The 22530-nt window shown below is 40.3% G+C and overlaps 1 protein-coding gene across 3 annotated transcripts in view; it reads right to left on the reverse strand.

Annotated features, from left to right (window-relative positions):
- Positions 1 to 22530, reverse strand: part of musk (muscle, skeletal, receptor tyrosine kinase) — a 196922-nt gene that overhangs the window by 74359 nt on the left and 100033 nt on the right. For all 3 annotated transcript variants that reach the window (XM_072588112.1, XM_072588114.1, XM_072588111.1), the window contains 6 exons: positions 22198 to 22364; positions 22054 to 22077; positions 11219 to 11307; positions 7567 to 7726; positions 4445 to 4625; positions 2437 to 2634 (listed from right to left, as the gene is read on the reverse strand). In XM_072588112.1, coding sequence (XP_072444213.1) covers positions 2437 to 2634; positions 4445 to 4625; positions 7567 to 7726; positions 11219 to 11307; positions 22054 to 22077; positions 22198 to 22364 — 819 coding nt within the window. The remainder of the gene's footprint in view (positions 1 to 2436; positions 2635 to 4444; positions 4626 to 7566; positions 7727 to 11218; positions 11308 to 22053; positions 22078 to 22197; positions 22365 to 22530) is intronic.

The raw sequence follows: 22530 nt of genomic DNA on the forward strand, positions 1-22530 counted from the left end.
AACTATGCTATCTCCCCACGTGATCCAGATCCTTGAGTTCACAAATTATGGCAGTCTGGAGTTTGTACAATTCCCTGGAATTTGTGTTCTCTTTGGACTTGCAAGACCGCTGGGTTGAAGGCTCCTGGCTTTGATTTGGTTTGTGACTATGTGAGGTCCGAAGGTCCCTGTGGTTATGACATTCCTCATTAGGTTCAGCCCAGTCAAACAGCGGAGGATGATTGATCTGCAATGGGACAAGGTTCCTGCAGTTCCTTTAGCTGGACAAGCGATATAGGATTGCTGGTAGTCCGAAGCTCCTTAAGTGGCCATACCTTTCTTGTTAATGTCCAGTATCCAGACCTGTTGTCCTCATTCAATTGTGTCAACCATATGGCACATGTAGTTTATTAGTGTGTATGGCCTGCTGTGTTCTTCCTTCTGACATACATCTTGAACCTGTGGGTGCAGATGCGCAGTCACCTCTTTGATAGGGTAGGAAGCTAACTCTTCAGCTTTCTGCCTATCTGAAATTCTGATGGTGATAGATTTCATTGGAGTGAGGTGGATTGGTAATTTATCAATGTTGTCTAAAAGTCAGCATTCTTCTTTATAGCTGTCTGACCCACACTTGGTGTCCCCATTCAATTGTCAGTAGCTTGGTGACTTGTTCAAATCCAGAATTGGCTGCAAGCTAGTTGAAGTACTCATTAACAAATTTTGGTGTAAGCCTGATATGACCACATCACAGATATCATATGTTGTAGTCCCCTCTTGAAACACCTTGACAGTGACATTCATACACCCCTCAAGCCATAGTGAAAATAGTCTGTACCAATAAGGTTAGACTTCCATCAAATATGAATGGCTCTATGCCCACATGCTGTCATGATCTGATGGCGAATGGAGTGGGTATCAATGGGTCTCATTGTTCATTTTTCTCAGCTAAACTGCAAGGCCAACCCTTACAGCTAAAATCGAGGATTTCCAGCTTCCATTAGTGAAATAAAGGACTCTCATCTTTTCCGAAGTTCCCTAGATAAGTCCTGCTATTTGCAATGTAAATTAATGGTTCCCATTTCCTGAACAGGTTTGCTAAATGAAATCTATTGCCTGCAGCTTCAATAACAAGATCTGAGTTAATTGTTCTGGCTTGTTTCTGCAGTCTTGGTTCTTATAATAATCTTTCATGGTTATTCTGTTTCTTCTGTAGGGTTCTTGAATGATCAGCTCTTCCTGATGCTAACTGACTGCATGAGCAGGATGCTTTAAGCTGTATCCAAAGAAATCTTCAGACTTCCATTGCTGCCAGCATTTGGCATAAGAGACAAAAAAAAACTGTAGATGCCAAAATCCAAAATAGACAGGGCAGGAGGCTGGAAGTACACAGCAAGCTAGGCAGCATCAGGAGGTGGAGAAGTTGACATTTTGGGTATAACCCTTACAGTCCTCAAGAAGGGTTACACCTGAAATGTCAACTTCTTTCCCTTCTGATGCTGCTGTGTTCTTCCAGCCTCCTGCCTATCTAGCATGTGGTATAAGGCAGCTAAATAGGATTGATATCATTGATCACCATAAGCAATCTTCACTGCTGACTCCTGTGTCTTATGAAGCTGACTGCGCTATGGCTCACATTGGGGTAGGCTTATTTTCTCCAGCTTCTTTTCGGCTTGAAATCCAAATGTCCTTCTTGGTCCAGTGTACTTTCTGTTGAGAATAGGCCCTTGTCTTAAATAAGATGTGGTTTATTACTTGCTAGCGTTTAAATGCATGTTTACTGAAATGATGGAAATTATTACAGACTATGGAGGATCTGGATGGTAGTTCTTACTCCTTCAAGATCCGAAGCTATTCTCCAACCAGGTCTATGTAACATCATCATAATGGGTGGTGCTTAAGGCATTCCTCAGCATTAACCCTTTCAGACCATCGTATTCTTTTTCAACATAAAGCACATTGAGAGATCCTGAAGTTATTAAAGGGGCAACAGAAACACGTCATTCCATTAAGTATTTAAAAATGTCTAGCTTTTGCAAGGCATTTTTCACAATCACCTTATATTGTATTTTAAAGACTGAATTTTCTTTAAGTATTGTTGTGGTTGTATTGTTGGAAACATGGCAGCCAATGTACATTCAGCAAACATCCCACAGCTAATAATGTGGCACTGACCCTTTTTTTGTGGAGTTAATGGAGAGATAAATATTAGCGCAAGAAATCACAAATCACACAGGACCTCCTTTTACCATCTCATCCAAAAGACAGCACCTCCAATGGTACAGCGCATCCACTGTACTGCACTGAAATCCTGGCTTTAACTTTTATACTGAAGCCCTGGAGTGGAGGATGAACCTGGAAACTTGTGACTTGGAGCCAAGAGAGCTAGAAATGAAGCCACATTCCTGATAGTTATTATATTCCTCTATAACTTGTTCCAGAGATCAAATGCTTGCTCACCTGGCCTGGAACACTCTTCCAAAAGCTCCCTCTCCAATATCCCTCACGTACTCGATATTATTTCTTGGATACTCAAGGCTCAGCAGTTTAGGGTTTAGAAGGAGGGGAAGCCGCTGGTACATTGGGTTGGGATGAAGTCGATCCAGTAGCAGCTCTGATGGAAGAGCTGTCAAAGTAGGTGTTTCAGTTCCTCTGTAGCTGGGAAATTTAAAAAGAAAGTGTGAGAAAATATTTGGTAGTTACTGGACAATAAAAGAGTTAGTGAGGGAGAACCCACGTGAAGGTGGTTCAATTCTCCAAGATTTTATGCCCCTGCAGCAGGTCAAGGCTATAACATTTTTCTAATATTGTTTTGTTCTTCATGAAAGTGCCAGGTCATCAAGGTAAACTGAATCATTCAGTGAATCACCATTTAGCCCATAATGCATCCATTGCCTCTCGGAAATAGGTGTTGATTATTCCCAATACCTCCTCTTTCTCAATGGAATATCTGGTAGAGTATTATATTGTATCCAGTCCTTGGCATCACCCATTACAAAAGATGTCAATATCATTGAGTGGTTACAGAGAAGATTTACCTGAATATTACCTCTCCAAATACTTCCCTTTTAAGTATGTGTCCAATTCCCTTTTTTAAAGTTAATACTGAATCTCATGCACTTTTCAAGCAGCACATCTCAGATCATAACCACTCACTCAGCAAAGTAACAATTCTCCTCATCTCCCCTCTGTGTTTCTAGAGTCATAGAGTCATACAGCACGGAAACAGATGCCTCGGTCCAACCAGTCCATGCCAAGCAAAATCCCAAACTAAACTAGTCTCACTTGCCTGCACTTGCCCTATTCTCTACAAATATTTCTTGTTCATGTACGTATCCAAATGTCTTTTAAATGTTGTAACTGTACCTGCATCCACCACTTCCTCTGGAAATTTATTCCACACGCGAACCACTTTGCATGTAAGAAAAATACTCTTTGTGTCTTTTTAAAATTTTTCTCCTCTTACCTTAAAAATATGCCCCTTGGTCTTGAATCCATCATCCTAGGGAGAAAACACCTACCATTCACCTTATCCATACCACCCATGACTTTATAAACCTCTGTAAGGTCACCTCTTAACCTCCTATGCTCCAGTGAAAAAAAGTCCCAGCTTATCCAGTCTCTCCTTATAACTCAAACCATCCACTTATGGCAACATCCTGGTAAACCTCTTCTGAACCCTCTCCAACTTACTAATATCCATCCAATAATAGGGAGATCAGAACTGCACACAGTATTCCAGAAGAGGCTTCACCAACGTCCTGTACAACATCACCATAATATCCCAAAGCCTATGTTCAAAGGTCTGAGCAATGAAGGCAAGCATACTAAATGCCTTCTTCACCACCCTTCCTATAAGTGATGCATATTTCAAAGAATCATGTACCTGAACCCCTAGGTCTCTATTCTACAACACTACACCAGGTCCTACTTTTAATTCGGTATTCCTGATGAAGGGCTTTTGCCCGAAATGTCGATTTCGAAGCTACTTGGATGCTGCCTGAACTGCTGTGCTCTTCTAGCACCACTAGTCCAGAGCCTACTTTTAATTGTATACTTCTTGCCTCTTCAACCCAATTTGTTTTTACTTTACTGCAATTTTATTTTATTGCAAATTATCTTAAATCAAGTTGTTCTGGTTACTGTTTCTCTTGCAAAACACCATATAATTTGCAACACCTCAATTTAAATCATGCCCCAGCTTCTCTGCTCTCCAAATTCTCCAATCTGTCTGCTTCATTTTATTTCTTAATACCTGTTAGCATTCTGGTAAATCTCCTCTGTGCCCGTCCGAAAATATTAACATATTTTGTGATGTACAGTGCCTGGAATTGGGCAGAGTATTCTATCTGAGCTCTGATTCGGGATTTATATAAAATTGCTGTAACGTCCTTTATTAGGGGTTACAAGATTAGGTACCCATTGCCATCACAGTGTGTAGGAAACAAAATGAAAAGACAATCTTTACCTTTTCCTGTTCTGCCATTCCTTTTGACGACGGTGACAAGTAAAAATTATAACTATCAAGAGAACAGAAGCTGCGATGCTTGAGATTATGGAAATGATGATAGTCATAGAATAGGTTGCAGAAGTGAGAGTGGGTGTATCTAATGTTCCTGCTTTAGGCTCCACACCCATTACTGAGGTAGCTGAAAGAGAAAAAGACATTGAAAAATCCCCTTAAAACAATGTTATTTCAACACTGTCCATGTTCAAACCCTTAAGATAAGATTAAAACCTACTGCATTAAACTGGACCCCTGGTGCACATACAAGAAAAGTGCATCTCCATTAATTAGTGATGACAGCTCCTCTGATGGCATTGTGTGCCATACAAACAGGAAAACTCTGCCCCATTTGCATTCCAGTGTGTTTCTGGACAGTTAGTGAGGACCAGAACAGGGTGGCGTTCTGAACCAAAGTATAAACACTGCCTTGCAAGTGAACAGAAAGACCACAAGCAGCTCTGGTGCCCAATGCAAATTAATGCCTTCAAAAAAGGATGGGAAGGTACAACAGCATTGATGCTTTAATGGTCTGAACATTTGTCATGAATGATTTCCCAGTATAGGTTGGACTAACTCAAATGCCAATTCAAAGGCACAAGAGGACACCAGGACTTCACCAGTTTCCTCATTTTCCCTCCCCCCACCTTACCCCAGTTCCAAACTTCCCAGCTCAGCACTGTCCCCATGACCTGCCCTACCTGGCAATCTCCCTTCCCACCTTCCACTCTGCCCTCTTCTCTGACTTATCACCTTCATCCCCATCCCCATTCACCTATTATACTCTTTGCTACCTTCTCCCCAGCCCCACCCCCACCCCCCATTTATCTCTCCACCCTGGAGGCTCCCTGCCTCCGTTCCTGATGGGCCTTTGCCCAAAACATTGATTTGCCTGCTCCTCAGATGCTGCATGACCTGCTGTGTTTTTCCAACACCATTCTAGTCTAGACACAAGAGGACGCCAAGCAACCCGTGAGCCTGGTCCACCAGGTGAGTAGATTGTGGCAGATTTGCAACTTAATTCTATCTACCTTCCTTGCACCTTTACCCTTAACCCCAATAGTAATAATGTCCCAACTCTGAGCCAGAAGTGGATTTTACTGCTCCTCGGATGCTGCCTGAACTGCTGTGCTCTTCCAGCACCTCTAATCCAGAATCTGCAGTCATTGTTTTTACCCCTGTGAGCCAGAAGGCCTGTTTCAAGTCCCACGTGCTCCATAAGGTGTGTCATAAAATGGCTGAATAGGTTGATTAAAAATGTGTATAAACCTCAGTTTTCGAATTTTCCAATTGACATCCTCGGTGGTAGCTTTCTGGGAAAAGAGAATTGCAGACTTGCTCTTTTCTTTGAGTAAAGAAGTAATTTGATGTATTTTCATGGTACTGCCAACTGGTAATTCCTTAGTTTTGACCAGCCCTTCCGCCCTTTTGACAAGTATCTTGGTACTGCCCAAGTGAACTGACTATGATTGAATCAAAATGCTTAGTAATAGAACATAATACATGACTTACACATGATTACTGCAGATCATTTCTGTCCTCGTTAGTGAAAGGACTGGAATGTTCATTGCCACATTGGAAACTGGCAGTTGATGCACCTGTACTGAGTAACTTGACTAATTTAAATATATCACTCTGAGCTCACTCCCACACTCCAAAGATGTGCAGGTCAGGTGAATTGGCCACGCTAAATTTCCCGTAGTGTTAGGTAAGGGGTAGATGTAGGGGTATGGGTGGGTTACGCTTCGGCGGGGGTGTGTGGACTTGTTGGGCCGAAGGGCCTGTTTCCACACTGTAAGTAATCTAATCTAATCTAATCCAATCTCACTCACTACAGAGCTGTCAACATGAATCCTGAAGCACTCAGATCACGCCATAATGTCAGTATATATCTAACACAAGGTTGCTTATTTATACATGAGGAGTTTGTTTGTAAATGGATGTTTTGGGTCAAGACTAAAATTGGGGTCAAATAAAGTTTCGGGAACTGTCATCAAGCAGTCATCAACTGTCATCATTTTAATTGACCAATTAGTGGCCAGAAGACAAGGTTGTCATTTGTTTAAAGATTAGTGGGCAAGCTGCGGATGCTGGAAGATTGATGGGGAAACTGGAATAAGCTGCAACATGCTAAGAGAGAGAGGGTGCCTCTATCTTGAAGCATCTCTTAACAACTTTAAAACCTTTCCAATTTAAAGGGTGGCAGCAGCTGCTGAGCTACCATGACGTAGAGGGAACACCTCCACAGGGCAACCTGAGCTGTGAGCTGTGGCCACAGGCAAATGAGGAGGGCTGTCCAAAGCTAACCCTGAAGTGCTGACTGCTCTGGCCAAGGCTGTTTGTACAGAACATAGGAAAAGGAATATTTGCATTCATGTTGCACAATTCATGACCTCATTATATCCCAAAGCGTTTTCTAGCCAATTAAGCAGTTTTGAAACACACATCAAAAACAGAAATTGCTGGAAAAACTCAGCAGTTCTGTCAGCTCTGTGGTTTTGTATGTTTCCGATCTACAGCACAATGGTTTTTTTTTGTTTTATTCAAGCAGTTTTGAAGTCTAGTTACTTCTATGGTGTGTGGAAACAGTGAAGTCAAGGTCCCACAATCAATACAGAAAAGCCCATTAGATAAACTGGTCTTTTTAGTGATGCTGTTTGAGGGACGAGTATTGGTCCAGGGAATCAGCGAAACCAGGCTTTTTTTAAAATAGAGCCACATTCATCCAACCTGAGAGAATGGATAGAACTTTGGTTTGATGCTGTATTTGCAAATTGTCATCTCCAAATATGCAGCATTTTAATATTGCAAGGAGCATCATGCCAGATTTTGTATTCAAATCTTCAAGGGGGTCATGAACCATCAGGCTTTTGACCCAGAGATGATAAGGCCAGATCTCCACATTGTGCAAAATTCATTGCAAATGTTTGTGAAGGGTATTCATTTTAACAAATGTACAAAATTGTTTCCCATGAGCTAATGAAGGGTTACTCAGATCTTAGCCCAAGTCCTTGGTTGACACTCAAATGTGTTTCCAATCATGATCGCGGCTCCCACAAATCTCTGATACATGTCAACATACATACCATTGGTACAGAGAGGCACGTTGCAGAATTCCCATCTGACTGTTTGATCCATGGTATAACACCAAGGGCGCTCACTCTCACCTCCTGGGTTACGGCAGTAGTTGTCCGAGTTGGTCAGCTCTGGGAATAACTCTGGCATACGCCTGTGGAAATGGGGAGCCTTAGGAAAGGTAAAGAATAGCATTGTCTGTGAATTGAATATGTACTTCTCATGGGACCAGACATGGAGTTTTGAAGTGCAAAAACAATTATATTTATGCCATTGTTTTGCAATTCCTTGGAGGAATGCTTCTGAGGGAACGGAGACTTCAATTAAATTGGATATGTTACAAAGACTCTCATAAAGAGTCTCCAGTTTAAAAAAAAGCATGCCTTTTAGCCTAGATGTCTGGGCCAAGGTTTAAGGTCTCTATGAGCCTCCTCCCATCCCACTTCATCTCACTCTATCAATTTACTTTCTTTTTTGTGACATGTATTTATTTGGCTTTTAAATTCATCTATGCCAGATTTTCTCAAAGTGACATAAAAAATTCAAAAATATTCAACCATGCGACCTGTAGATGATGGAAAAATGCCCATGTCCCCGACAGTGCAGTGACTGCAGGGGGGAGTGGAGTTATAAAACAAAATAAGCCTTTGTGTCCCACTCACAATTGCTTTATTTTCATCACGTTCCTTCCCCTTCAAAGATTTTCATCTTGAATCTTCTTTCAAATTGGTATAAAAGCAGGCGGAGTGCAAAGCCAATCAGCCAGATTCAACAGCTTGACAATGCCTTTCAGGCCTGTCTGCCCTGTTGGGTGGATGTAAAGTTTTGTATTGCACTACCTCAAAGAAGGCCAGAGCATTTCTTCCCAGTATCCTGATCAATATGTATCCCTCAGACATCACTGAAAAACAGATGTTTGTTCTCACATTTGTGCTTGTGGGAGATTACTGTGCATTAATTGACTGCTACCCTTCCTAAATTCTGCAGTGTCAACACTTCATTGGTCATCAAGTGCTTTGAAATGTTATTGGGTCTGGAAAGGTGCTACAGAAATGCAAGTTTGTCTTTAACTATCTCAGTCTTTGATTGAGCCTAAGTGCACTCAATCTCCAATGAGTAAGGCTTTCTGTCATTGGAAAATCTGCCAGTCAAAGTTGAGCAGTGGAATGGGAATGACTGGCACATTTGGAATAGAACCAAATGATGCACTCACATCACATGGAGATCACATTACTCTCCATATCCCTCAGGCCACAGATGGAACCTCATTTATTTTTCTAGGTGCACAGATTGTGGGTGTTACTATACTTCTTACTACAGTACTTGTTACTTTTTAATTTTGCTCATATATGGAGACCATGCTACATACCAAAGCGATAATACATGTTAACCAGGACCATTCAGTGACTATTGATCTTTAAACTCGCATTTCAAATTTAGATCTTATAAACAAAATATTCAAAGGTGTGTGATTGCAAAAGGTATTGTCCTTAGTCTTCCAGAGATCTGAATGTATCCATCAACTGGCAATTTCTCTCTCTTAACAACCATCATTCAGCCTTCCTTCCACTGGCTCAACATACACATTCAGCTGCCTCAGGAAGGCAGCCAACGTAATCAAATGCCCCTCCCATGCTGGTTATAATCTCTTCCACCCTTTTCCATTGGGTAGAAGATACAAAAGTTTGAAAACTCATGCCAACAGATTCAAGAACAGCATCATCCTTGCTGTTATCAGACTTACAAATGGACCTCTCATATATTAGAGCTGATTTTTCTTGCACCTTCTCTGTAGCTGTAACACTATATTCTGCATTCTGTTCTATTACCCTGATGTACTTATGTAAGGTATGATTTGCCTGGTTAGCACGCAAAACAATACTTTTCAATGTATCTCTGTACATGTGACAATAATAAATCAAACAAAATCAAATCATCAATAGCAGTTGGACATTTTCTTCCTCTTCTAAGTATCTGTAAATTCTTCTACTCCTGCTTTCTGAGCATTAGACACAAATAAAACCAGCCAGGTTGCTACTGGAAAGCTAAGGATCTGATAATTACATGGAACTCCACAAGACTGTTGGACATAATCAGGCTGGTTTCAATATCTTGCAGTAATACCACCTGAAACATGATGGCTCTAGACTTCACCCCATCTAGCTGACCTAACAGTGACTCCAGCAAAGTTCTGATTGAAATGCTGAGCCAACAAAAATTGTTGGTCATGTCACATTTCGAGCATCTTATTCAATTCTGGGTGTCTTACAATGGGAAGGATGTCTAGGGACATGGGAAGAAAACAGAAGAGATCTGATAAGTCGAGATCGAGGATGAAAGAGTTAATGCACAGAACAACTAAAAGGAATAACTTCGGTAAATTCTCTGCCTAGTTTCAAATCCTTCCACGGCCACTCCCTATCTTTTGTTTTTAATCTCTTCCAAAACTACATCCCTCTGAAGTATCTGTGTTTATCTGATTCTGGCCTCTTGTGCATCCCTGATTACCTTTATTTCAACATTCCCAGTTGTGTTTAATGGTGCCTAGGTTTCAGGCTCTCAATTCCTTCCCTGCACCTCTCAGCCTTTCTCTCCTTTAAAATGTTCTTCCAAACCTGTTCCCATGACCAGGATTTTGGTCATCTGTCCTAACATCTCCCCCATGTCATGGCTTGATGTCAATCTTTGTTAAATAATGATCCTGTGAAGTGCCATGAAGTGTTTTACAATATCAAGGTTTTTTTAAAACTTAAATTCAAGTTGTTGATAGCTAATAGAAATGTTTAGACCTAGAATGGTTTTCAATAAGTTATGTGTGATTTCACTGGTTGGTTAATTATCTCCAAAGCTCAGTCAGGAAGAGTGATAGAAGCAGAATCCATGAACAGTTTTTTAACAGGAATACTGGGAAAAAATTGTTAAAGGGGAAAGGACAGCAGCATGGGATACAGTCTGAGTCAACCATAGAAGGCCTTCTTAATTTGTCGTATAATTAATTGATTCTGAAACGTATTATTTCCTTTTGGTACACATTGCAGATTCATGATGCTAGTTGGATAATGTTGCAGTGTATTATAGGGTTCAATTTGGACAACAAAAAAAAACATGTTGCATTTTTATAGCACTTTTCATGTCCACTCGACTTCTCAAAACACTTCATAGCTAATTAAGTCCTTAGGAACTGAAGTCACCATCTTAATGTAGGAAGCACAACAGCTAACCTGCACACAACAAGTTCGGAGAAGCAACATTCTGAGAATGAGCGGACAGTGTGTGCTTGTTCTGAAGGTGGGAAAAATGTTGGCCAGGGAGGGACTCCCCTGCACTTCTTTGAAAGAGTACCTCCAGACAAGCAGAGAGATGAAGCCGCATTGAACATCTCCTCTGAAAGTCAGCACCACCTACAATGCAGCATTTAATGTTACATTCAGCATTGACGTTTTCACTCAATCCATGATGTGGAACCTGCACTAAGAACCTTATACCCCTCGGAGAAAATGAGGCATGGTGCCAACGTAAATAATGGGAATGCTACAGTCTGGACAAGTTGTTGACATTAATCACAGAGAAAGGGGTCAGTGGTATGATGGAAACTGAAGAATATTAAATACTATTTATTTTCAATCTGTAAATGGCAATAACTTGGTACCTGCCAATACTGACCTGTTCACTCCACTTCTGACAAGGGATACCAGATGCTGTTACATTTACCATACCTTGGTAGAACCTTCCGTTGTCACTGTAACACACTTCTGCAAAGATACAGATAAAAATAATACAAAAAAACCCCTCAAATCATTGACATCAATCAAAAACAATCACTTAAAAAATAGAACGTTAATGTTCACACACCTGTACAGTCATTGAAGTGTTTCTACAATGGTCAAATTTATCTGAGTCTCAATGTTACGGTTGGAAAGCAGAAGCAAGCATAAACTCTTTAACTAACTGGACATGTATCTTTGAGTCCTGCATGATTACTATCAAGCCCCAAAGGCCATCACTATTACTAAGCAAGCTCTGGCGGCATCTGTGGAGAGAAAGTAGAGTCAACCAGTGACTCTTCATCAGAACTATTAGTAACTGGGAAAGTATAATTTATGCTGAAGGTGAAGTGGGGGGAGTGGAGAGGGTGGGGTGGGAGGAGGGATGGGGAGAGATGAGCAGATAGGTGGAGATGGAGCCCAGAGAGACTGAGAGAGAGAGAGATATGAAAGGAGCAGATAAACAAGGAGAATTTGGATAGCTGGCCAGGACAGAAGAAAAGCTGAACAAGTGATAATAAGAGTAAGAGTGAGAAAAATGGGTGAGCTGTACTGAATGCAACTCATATAGTCGACCTAGGGGTAGGTGGGAGATTGGTGACTGTGCTAAAAGCAACCCATGGCTTAACAGTACATATGTCATATCTTAGCTAGTTTTGAGAAGATTTGTAGTTCAGGTTGATGGTAGATGGGGTCTACATTGAATTAGACACCATCTACCTGAGAAAAAGAACAGGAAGTGACTTCACCACAGGAAATAACATCACCACAGGAAATGACATCACCAACCCAAACATATAACTAGAAAGCAGGAATTTTCAGCAGTGCTTCACCTGAGGCCCACTGAAGATGTTACCTGGTAGGGTGATGAAATGTCTGGAAATGAACTTTCAAGCTCAGTGAGCAAATGTACATCCATATGTCATTGCGTATGACTATATGTGATGGATGAAAAACATGGAAAGATGGAATCAGGCTCTAAAATGATTGAACTTGATATTGAGTTCTAGAAGCTGTAGGCTCCCAAAGTACAAAATAGGATGTTGTTCTTTGAGCTTGCGCGGAGGTTCGCTGGAACACTGCAGCAAACCTGAGACAGAAATGTTAGGCAGGAAGCAAGGTGGTGTGTTGAAGTGGCAGGCAACTGGAATCTCAAGGTCATTTTGGCGGGCACAGCGTGGGTGTTCGGCGAAGTGGTCACCCAGCCTGCATGTCGTCTTCCCATTGTAAAGGAGATCACACTGTAAGCAGCGAATGTGGTGCATCAGATTGAATTAAAAACAGGTAGATCACTGCGTCACCTGGAAGCTATGTCTGGGACCTTGGATGGTGAAGAGGGAGGAGGGAAACTGGCAGGTTTTATACCTTCTGCGATTGCATGGCAAGGTGTTGTGAGACGGTGAGGTGGTAGCAGGAATGGAAGAGGAGTGCATCCAAGTGTCCCAGAGGGAATAGTCCCTCCAGAGAGCTGGCAAAGGAGAGGAGGGGAATGTGTGTCAGTTTGTGGAATCCAGTTGGAGGTGATGGAAATGGCAGCTTACTGTCCTTTGATGCAGAGACTGATGGGGTGGCAAGTAAGGACCAGGAAACCCTATCATTGTTGCAGGAGGGAAGGGAAGGGCTGAGGGCAGAAGTGTGGGAGATAGGTCAAACACGGCTAGGACCCTGTCGGCCATGATAGTGGAAATTCTTGGTTGAGAAAAAAGGTGGACATTTCTGAGGCCCCCTTGCAGAAAGTGGCATCATCAGAAGAGAAGTTACAGAAGCAGAGAAACTGGGAGAGTGGGATAGAGTCATTACAGGAAGTGGGATGTGAGGATGTAGAGTTGAGGTAACTTAGAGAGTCAGTGGGTTTGTAGTGGAAATCGATGGCCAGCCTATCCTGAGAAATAGAAACAGAGATGGCAAGGAAGGGAAGGGTGGAGTCAGAGATAGACCAGCTGAAGGTGAGGGCAGGGTGGAAATTGAAAGCGAAATTGATCATTTTTTCCTGTACTTTTAGAAGTCACCCATTCTCACACTGCCAGAGGAAGTGGTGGTGGCTGGTACAATTGCAACATTTAAAAGGCATTTGGATGGGCATACGAATAGGAAGAGTTTGGAGGGATATGGGCTGGGTGCTGGCAAATAGGACTAGATTGGGTTGGGATATCTGGTCAGCATGGAGACGTTGGACCAAAGGGTCTGTTTCTGTGCTGTACATCTCTATGACTCTGACTCTATGTACCATCAGGCCCATTATAACATTATATGTACTGCACTCAGCACAGCTCACCCATTATCTAACTCTTAGCTGTTATAATCATTTATTCAGCTTTTTTTCTCCTGACCTGCTATCCACAATCTTCTTATTTTCTTACCCCTTTCATATCTCTCTCTGTCTCTGGTCCATCACCTATCTGCTTACCTCTCCTCTACCCACCAACCCCTTTCCACTTCAGTGTAAATACCACTTTTTCTGAGCTGTTAACAGTTCTGATGTGGAGTCATCAAACTAAAAATGTTAATTCTGTTTTCTTGCCACAGATGCTACCTAACGTGCTGAGTTTCTCCAACAATTTCTATTTTTGTTTCAATCTCCAGCATCCGCAGTTCTTTGTTTTATATCACCATTAGTTGACTGGTTAGAAAAGATGCCCATCATTATTTAATTTGAAAGGAAGTTCTATATTTTGGCACAATCCTATTGGGTAGCTTCTACAAAGTGTGAAAAAATATTTTGGTTCAAACAGTCTCTCGTTTTCTACCTTGAGGTCAATTCAAAATTTATTTGTTTGTTTTATTGCCGAGACGAATTGAAATTTTCATGGAGCCAAAATTAAGTGTATGTGTACAATTGACACACAGAAAGTATCTCTATTGTGTTTCAGTTCTCTTGCTGAGAAGTTAGTTCTGTTTAGACCTGGTCCTGAAGTGTGACCTGATAATAATTGATTAAAGCAAATACGGAAAATCTAAAAGCAGTGGATTAAAATGGCAGAGCAAAACAGGCAGATCATAGAAATGAAGACAAGACAAATAAAACTACATTGTGAACTAAGCTGCACCCTAAATAAGAATCACAGAACTACAAATTAAAATTACAGAAAGATATTTACATTTCAATTACCAAAGAAACACCTCCAGGACTACTTAGATTAAAATTGTACTCATCGTTAGAATACATCAACTTTGTTTTCACAGTGTCTTTTGCAGCTTGTCATCTGTAGTTAATTTCTCTCTCTTTCCTTTGAGGCTTATTTTAAAATCCTCACTGGCTGAGGTTACTATGTTGTTTGAGTTGGTTATTTTTTATGTCCATCTGACTACTGATGCCTGGGAACACTTGCTGTCTTGAACAAACATATTCTATCCCTCAGTTCCGACATCCATACCTTGATGAATACACATGCCCCTACATACTATCCTATCATTCCTATAACAGTGTCAGGAAGGTAACTGGTTAGGTTCAAGACCTGCCTCACTTGTCCAATTATTTCCTGCAGTTGAATTGGAAAAAATAGTTTGAATTGATGTAATTCGTCCCATTTATAGGCTTGGCAAGTTCTCCATGATCAAATGTATCCAGTCGGTTGAGTTTATCTTCTTTGCTGGTTTTGCTATTTATTACACACCATGTAATGAATATAAAGCAAGGCTACAAAGCAAACAGTAGTTTGCATTTATATAGTGTCTTTAATGCAATAAAGGGTCTCAATAAAAATCAGCACATTGATCCACATAAGAAGATAGAATGACAGGTGACCAAAACCTTGGTCAAAGAGAAGGATTTCAGATAAGTCTTAAAGGAACCGAGACAGGTAGAAAGTTTAACATGGGAATTTCAAAGCCTGGGGTGATGATATCTGAAGATATGATCACCAATGGTACAGAGATGAAAATTGCAGATGTTCAAGAGTCCAGACTGGAGAGACCCCAATATCTTGGAATATTGTCAAGCTGAATGCAGTTACAGATACATGGAAGAGCAGAGTTATGGCTGGGGGGGGTGGGGGATATTGAAAACAAGAACGAGAATTATAAAACAACAATATATACAAGAAATTATTGTTCTGAAGTTGTTTAATGAGTTCCTGTCCCCAGTATGAAGCAGCCCAACAAGATTCCCATCCCACAAAAGGAAACTGGGAATGAAGCAATTGATTATAAAATGCACGCAGTCAAATTCCCATAGATTTTCTGTTGACAATCTAGAATCAAAGAATGATTGTAGCCCAGAAGAAGATAATTTGGCCTATGAGATCTTTGCTGATTCTCTGCCTTAGTGACTCACCTCAGTCATCTTCCCTCCTTTTGCCCATAGCTCCCTAAATGTTTCTTCTTCAATGATCCAATTCTCCTTTGAAGACCATCATTGTATTCCTGTCAGGCAGTGCTTCCAAGATCCTATTCTATTATATTTTATATTCAAGTAACAATGACAACTCACACAAGTGTAGTGCCATTGGTTGAATCAAACTTCGCAAATAAATTGATAGAGAGATACCAAGAAGGAATTGAGAGCAGGAAATTGGAAAAGAATCAATATGAGAGATTCCATGGAAGTTTTTGACGGTTAGTAATCCACTGGCAAAAAAGGATTCAGATTGCATTACCATCATACTATCATTGCTTAAGAAGAAGTGACGGGAAGGGGAGGAACACAGAGCAATCCAATTTTAGAAGAGATAGAGTGTAAGATGGAACATGAGAAGTTTGCAGAAGCGGGGAAGGAGACCATTAAAGTGGCAAAATTGAGGTTGATTTTGAGGCCAATGCACTTGAAGAGGTGGAATGTAGTGCAGTTGTCAATTAAATTGGCCATGATATGGATGAATTGGTATACATCAGGCAGCATTTCTCAAACAGGTAACACATATCTTTGAGGAAAAAAACCATGCAGCCTATTGTCAACCTGGGATAAGCAAGGATCCATCTACATTTCTCATTGCTGTGGAAAGACAGCTAACATTATCAAAGACCCCTCCCATCCCGGTTATATTCTCTTTCAAGCTCTTCTTTGGGCAGAAGATACAAAAGCTTAACACATGTACCAACAGGTACACAACCAGCTTCTTCCCCACTGTTATTAGACTGTTGAATGAACCTCCCAACTTTCAAATCTAATGTTGATCTTGCATCTGTGCAGCTGTAACTTTGTGTGTCTCGCTCTGTTCAATCATCCCATGATTTGTATGTTATGATCTGCCTGTACTTCATGCAAAAACAAAACTTTTCAATGTACTTAGATACATGTGACAATAATAAATCAAAGTAGGAATCACAGTTTATTTACAACATGGGGGTATGAACATTTTATGGAATTATAAGAGATGGAGTGTAAGATGGAGCATGAGAAGTTTGCAGAAGTGGGGAAGGAGACCATTAAAATGGCAAAATTGAGGTTGGTTTTGAGGCCAAAGCACTTGAAGAGGTGGAATGTAGTGCAGTTGTCATTTTTACAAGTCTTTGTGGACTGATTGTAAGCCTTAGAAATGTTTATAGATATTGTACGAGTACTTCTATGTCTGTCTGCAATCACCAGCACATTCTATGCTGGCAATACAGCATCTGTAATATATTGACCCTGAGAAGCCATGCATCATTTCTATGAGGTCCTGCACTTGTGGGTGCTGCTATCAGTGTAATGTTGGAGAATAAATTTCAGGGAAGTTACGTGACAACACAAATGGTACTTGAGTGGGTATTACATCAATTACATAGAACTATACAGCACAGAAACAGATCATTGGCCCAAATCGTCCATGTTGTTGTTCATGATCGGCACAACCTCTCATTCCCCTATTAGCAAAGCCTTCTATTTCCTTCCCTATCGTGCATTTACCAAGCTTCCTTTTAAACACATCAATGCTACACTGGGTGGTAGCAAATTCCATATTCTCACTTCACTCTGAGCAGATTTCCATCCACCTTCATCTTTGCCATTTTGCAGTACCCAATGAGTAATTGATTGTTTAGTTGAGCAGGTAGTTTCTGTAATGAAAGTTCCCCAATCAAATGCAATTACTTTATATCTGATCAATATTCATTCTTGCTTTCCTATTGCTGCAGATTGCAAATATATTTTCATGTTGAGAGGTAAGAAAGACTGCATTCATATTGCATCTTTTATGATCTCCAAATATTCCAATATCCTTTAAAGTCAGTAAAGTACTTTTGAGGTGTAACATGGACAAGATGTTAGTCTATTTCTACCTCCCAAATAGCTACCATAAATGGTAATGAAGGTAATGACTATACAATGTAGCAGCAAAAGTAAGCCTTTCAGCCCATCAAGTCTGTTTCACCATTCAACATGATCATGGCTGATCTAATAATCCTCAAATCCATGTTCCTGCCTTTTCCCATTAATCCTTGATTCTCTCACTGATTAATAATCTGTTTACCTCAGCTTTGAATATATTTAAGGATTGGGTATCAACAACCCTCTGCAGTAAAGATTCAATTACCTCTGAAAGAAGAAATTCCTCCTGATCTTAAATGTGTGTGGTCCATTTTTCTGAGATTATGTCCTCTGGTGCTAGATTCTCCTACAAGGAAAAATAACCTTTCCACACCAACCTTGTCAATTTCCCAAATAAATTATATGTTTCAATAAGGTTGCCTCTCATTCTTCTACAATCTAACAAGACCGGGCCAAATCTACTAAACGGCTTGACATCGGTGGTGGGCAAATTGTTGGAGGGAATCCTGATGAACAGGATTTACATATATTTGGAAAGGCAAGGGTTGATTAGGGATAGTCAGCATGGCTTTGTGTATGTGAAATCGTGTCTCACTAACTTGATTGAGTTTTTTGAAGAAGTAATGAAGAGGATTGATGAGGGCAGAACGGTGGATGTGATATATATGGACATCAGTAAGGCATTCAACAAGGTTCCTAGTGGTAAACTGGTTAGCGAGGTTAGATCACATGTTGCTGAACAAAGAGACCTTGGTTCATAGCTCCTTGAAAGTGGAGTTGGAGGTAGATAGAATAGTGAAGAAGGCATTTGGTATGTTTGCCCTTACTGATCAGTGCATTGAGTATAGGAGTTGGGATGTCATGTTGCAGCTGTACAGGACATTGGTTGAGCCACTTTTGGAATACTGTGTGCAATTCTGATCTTCCTGCTATAGGAAGGATGTTGTGAAACTTGAAAGGGTTCAGAAATGATTTCTAAAGATGTTGCCAGGGTTGAAGGGTTTGAGCTATGAGGAAAGGTTGAATAGACTGGAGCTATTTTCCCTGGACCATCAAAGACTGAGAGATGACCTTACAGAGGTTTATAAGATCATGAGGTGCATAAGGTAAATAGACAAAGTATTTTCCCTGGGGTGGGGGAGTCCAGAACCAGAGGGCATAGGTTTAGGGTGAGATGGAAAGATGTAAAAGAGACCCAAGGGGCAGCTTTCTCATGTAGAGGCTGGCATGTGTATAGAATAAACTGCCAGAGGGTGGTGGAGGCTGATACAATTACAGCATTTAAAAGGCATCTGGATGGGTATAGGAATAGGAAGGGTTTAGAAGGTTATGGGCCAAATATGGGCAAATGGGAATAAATTAATTTAGAATATCTGGTCAGCATGGATGAATTGGAACATTTCCATGCTGTATTTCTTTACAACTCTCCTTAAAAGACAGTTCCACCATCGGCAGGATCAACCGAGTGAATCGTCTCTGGACTGCCTCCAATGCCAGGATGTCTTTCCTTTGATAAGGGAGCCAAACATTTTCCCAATATTCCAGCTGAGCCTTGTAAAGTTTTAGCATTATCTCCCTACTTTTATACTCCATTCTCTTTGAAATAAAGGTTAACATTCCATTTATCTTCCATGTTACCAAATAACACTTACTGCTAGCTTTGTGTGATACACAGACATGGTCACCCAAATCCCTCTCTTCTGTAGCTTCTAACATTCTTTTATCATATAAATAATATTCAGCTCCTCTATTCATCCTGTCAAAGTACATAATCTCACACTTCTCCACATCTGCTTCCTTCACTTCTTTACATTCCTTGGCAGACCCTTTGTATCATCTCCACCGTTTGCTTTCCCACCTATTTTGTAATACCCAGGTTATTGCACATTCATGTTCCTTATCCAAACAATTAACATATATTGTAAGTAATTATGGCTCCAATGCTAATCCCTGTGGTACACCAGTAATTTCACTTTGCCATCCTAAAAATGCTCTTTTATTGTACCTCATTTGTCTTTGATTAGTTAGTCAATGCTCTGTCCATGCTTATATACTACCTCCAACATCATGCACTCTTATCTTATTAAATCTTATCAAATACTTTTTGGAAATCTACATATATTACATCCACTAATTTCTCTTGACTGATTCTGTGTGTTATGTCTTCAAAGGATTTTTATAAATTGGTTTGGCATGATTTCTCTTTTATGAAGCTACGCTGACTCTACTTATTTATAAATGTAGTTTTGTGGTTCTAAGTGCTTTGCTACTATAATCTTTTTAATAGACTCTAACATTTTCCAAAATCAGACAATAAACTAACTGGCCTATGGTGACCTGTTTTTGCCTCTTTCCCTTGTTTCCATAAAGGCAATGGCAGTTTTCCAATCCTCTGTGACTTCTCCAGAATCTGAGCATTGCTCAAAAATTACCAGTGTATCCATTATCTCTGTACCTATTTCATTTAATATTCTTGGATGTATCCCATCATGTCCAGGGGATTTAACAGTCTTTATCCCAATATGTATCCCCAGCACTTTTCTCCAGTGCTAGTTAGTCTATTTATTTCCTCTCCTCCTTTTGCCCCTTGATTATTTAGTAATTTTGAAATGCCATCAGTGTCTTCTACTGTGGAGACTGATGCAAAATATTATTTAATTCTTCTGCCATTTCTTAGTTCCCCATTATTATTTCTACAGCTTGATTCTCTAAGGGGTCAATGTTCACTTCTCTTTTTATGTAGTTAAAGAAGCATTTGCCTTCTACCTTGATGTTACTTCTGAGTTTATCCCCAAAGTTTATTTGCTTCCATGATATTATTATTTTGATTGGCTTTTGTTGGTTTTTAAAACTTTCAAATCGTTTGGCTTACCACTAATCTTTGCCAAATTGTATGCTTTTTCTTTCAGTCTGATGCTGTGCTTAACTTCACTGGTTAACCATAATTGGCTTATCTCCTTTCTAGAATCCTTTGTCCTCATTGAAATATGTCTTTTCTGCAAGTCATGAATAATTTTCTTAAACATTTCCCATTTATTCTCAACTGCTTTTGCTGCTAAACTCCTTTCCCAGTTTACTGCAGCAAGCTCTGCCCTCCTTCCTTTGTAATTATGAAAATTGGTCTCAGTGATATATTTTGAAGAATAAATGTTGCTTAAGACAAAGAAGAAGTCTTCTGCTCTTTTTCTCAATAGTCTTGGAATGTTTTATGTACTAGACAAGAGACAGAAATGCCTTATTTTAACAGCTCATCCAAAAGACTGCACCATGTACAAAATCCTGGGATCATCTCTCGGAAGTAGGATTTGAATCCAAAAGGTTTCATCTGAGGAACAGTGTGAAAGAGTAATTCCAGTGAGTAAAGGCGGTTATCTAAGTAAGCAATGGGAGATCTAGCCATGGTCCAGATTTTGTCTGTAAGTGGCTGATCTTAGAAGCACTTGGACTCAGGCTAATTGGAATGCCTTATGCCTTTAGTTCACTTATCCAAGATATTTCTGCACTAAGACCTTGGTCCAGTGCACAGTACCCATTTGGAATGACACACATCAGTCACACATAAATTCCAGACAGTTGAAACTCTGAGTTGAATTTGCAAGGATACACGAGGATATTACTGCCAAGAATTTATCTATGCTTGTCTCTACGCATATTGATTCAACACCTCACTCCTTCTTAACGATTCCTTCAAATGGTGACATTAACATTCATGGTTGAGAGGAAAACATTTGTAATACATCAATAAAGCAGCAGTCAAACCCATTAGCAAATGTATGCATTGCTTAATTGTAAGCAGGTCAGTTCTGGTGGTAAAACTTTGGTGGCTCAGTGGTTAGCACTGCTGTCTGCCACTGCCAGGGACCCAAGTTCGATTCCAGCCTTAGGTGACTGTCTGTGTGGAGTTTGCACATTCTCCCCATGTCTGCGTGGGTTTCCTCTGGGTGCTCTGGTTTCCTCCCACAGTCCAAAAGCTGTTCATGTTAGGTAGATTGGCCATGCTAAATTGCCCATAGTGTCCAGGGATGTGCAGGCTCAGTGGGTTAGCCATTGAAAATGCAGGGTTACAGGGATGGGGTGGGTCTGGTTGAGATTGTCTTCAGAAGGTTGGTGTGGACTTGATGGGCTGAATGACTTGCTTCCATATTGTAGGAATTCTGTGATTCTATGATTGTAAACAGCAACGGTAGATGTTGCTAGTTTGCATCCTGAGTTCCACAATTCGGAAGACAATATTGGTCACGAATTCTCTCCCACACCATCGTTTTGATGTACAAAAGATGGAACCCACTGTAAAACCTGAAGCAGAACTTTGACTTTGGTGAAGTTATGGCAACGCAACCAAAACAGTTCTGGGTCACTATGAATTCGCAACTTGAATCTCTAGGATTTGGGCCAGGAATGCAAAATTGCAAAATATGCTCATAAATATTAACCCACTACAAAAGAAAGGTGGAAGTAATGCACTATATGTGTTAATTAACACTATTCAATACATTTATTTAAATTAATTTGAAAGTAGTTCAGTATAAAATAGAATGGCATTCACTCACTGGTAATGAGTCCTCGCTTTATGTCTGCAAACATAATGGAAAAATAATTAACAAGCTAGAATCTTCATCTAATGTTTGATATTAACTTGAAAATTAGCAATGATATATTTGGCAACTATTTCCCTCCAAACAGATAATACTTGCCAAGAAATGAGACTTTGGTGCATGCATCAGGATCTTGGTGTAGGCTAGGAAGCCTGTCGCAGTCAGGTAGCTTCAAACTTGCAGAGTAAATTCCTTTGCGTGAATGTTCTTCCATAGAGAGCCACTCTTTGTAGCAATAAAGCTCTTTCACTGCCAGACAGTGTTCACTGTAACAAAGAAATATCCAATGTTTAATTTTTGCGTCAGAAAAATAGTGACCCTAAAAAAGGAACAAGTTTTGTTTGAAATTCATGTGGAAAAAAAACCCTCCACAATTCCTAGATAGGTGGATAAAAAGAAGTGAATTTACATAGTATCTTTCAGACATCAGGA

This window comes from Chiloscyllium punctatum, chromosome 2, assembly GCF_047496795.1.
Source record: "Chiloscyllium punctatum isolate Juve2018m chromosome 2, sChiPun1.3, whole genome shotgun sequence".
NCBI lineage: Eukaryota > Metazoa > Chordata > Chondrichthyes > Orectolobiformes > Hemiscylliidae > Chiloscyllium > Chiloscyllium punctatum.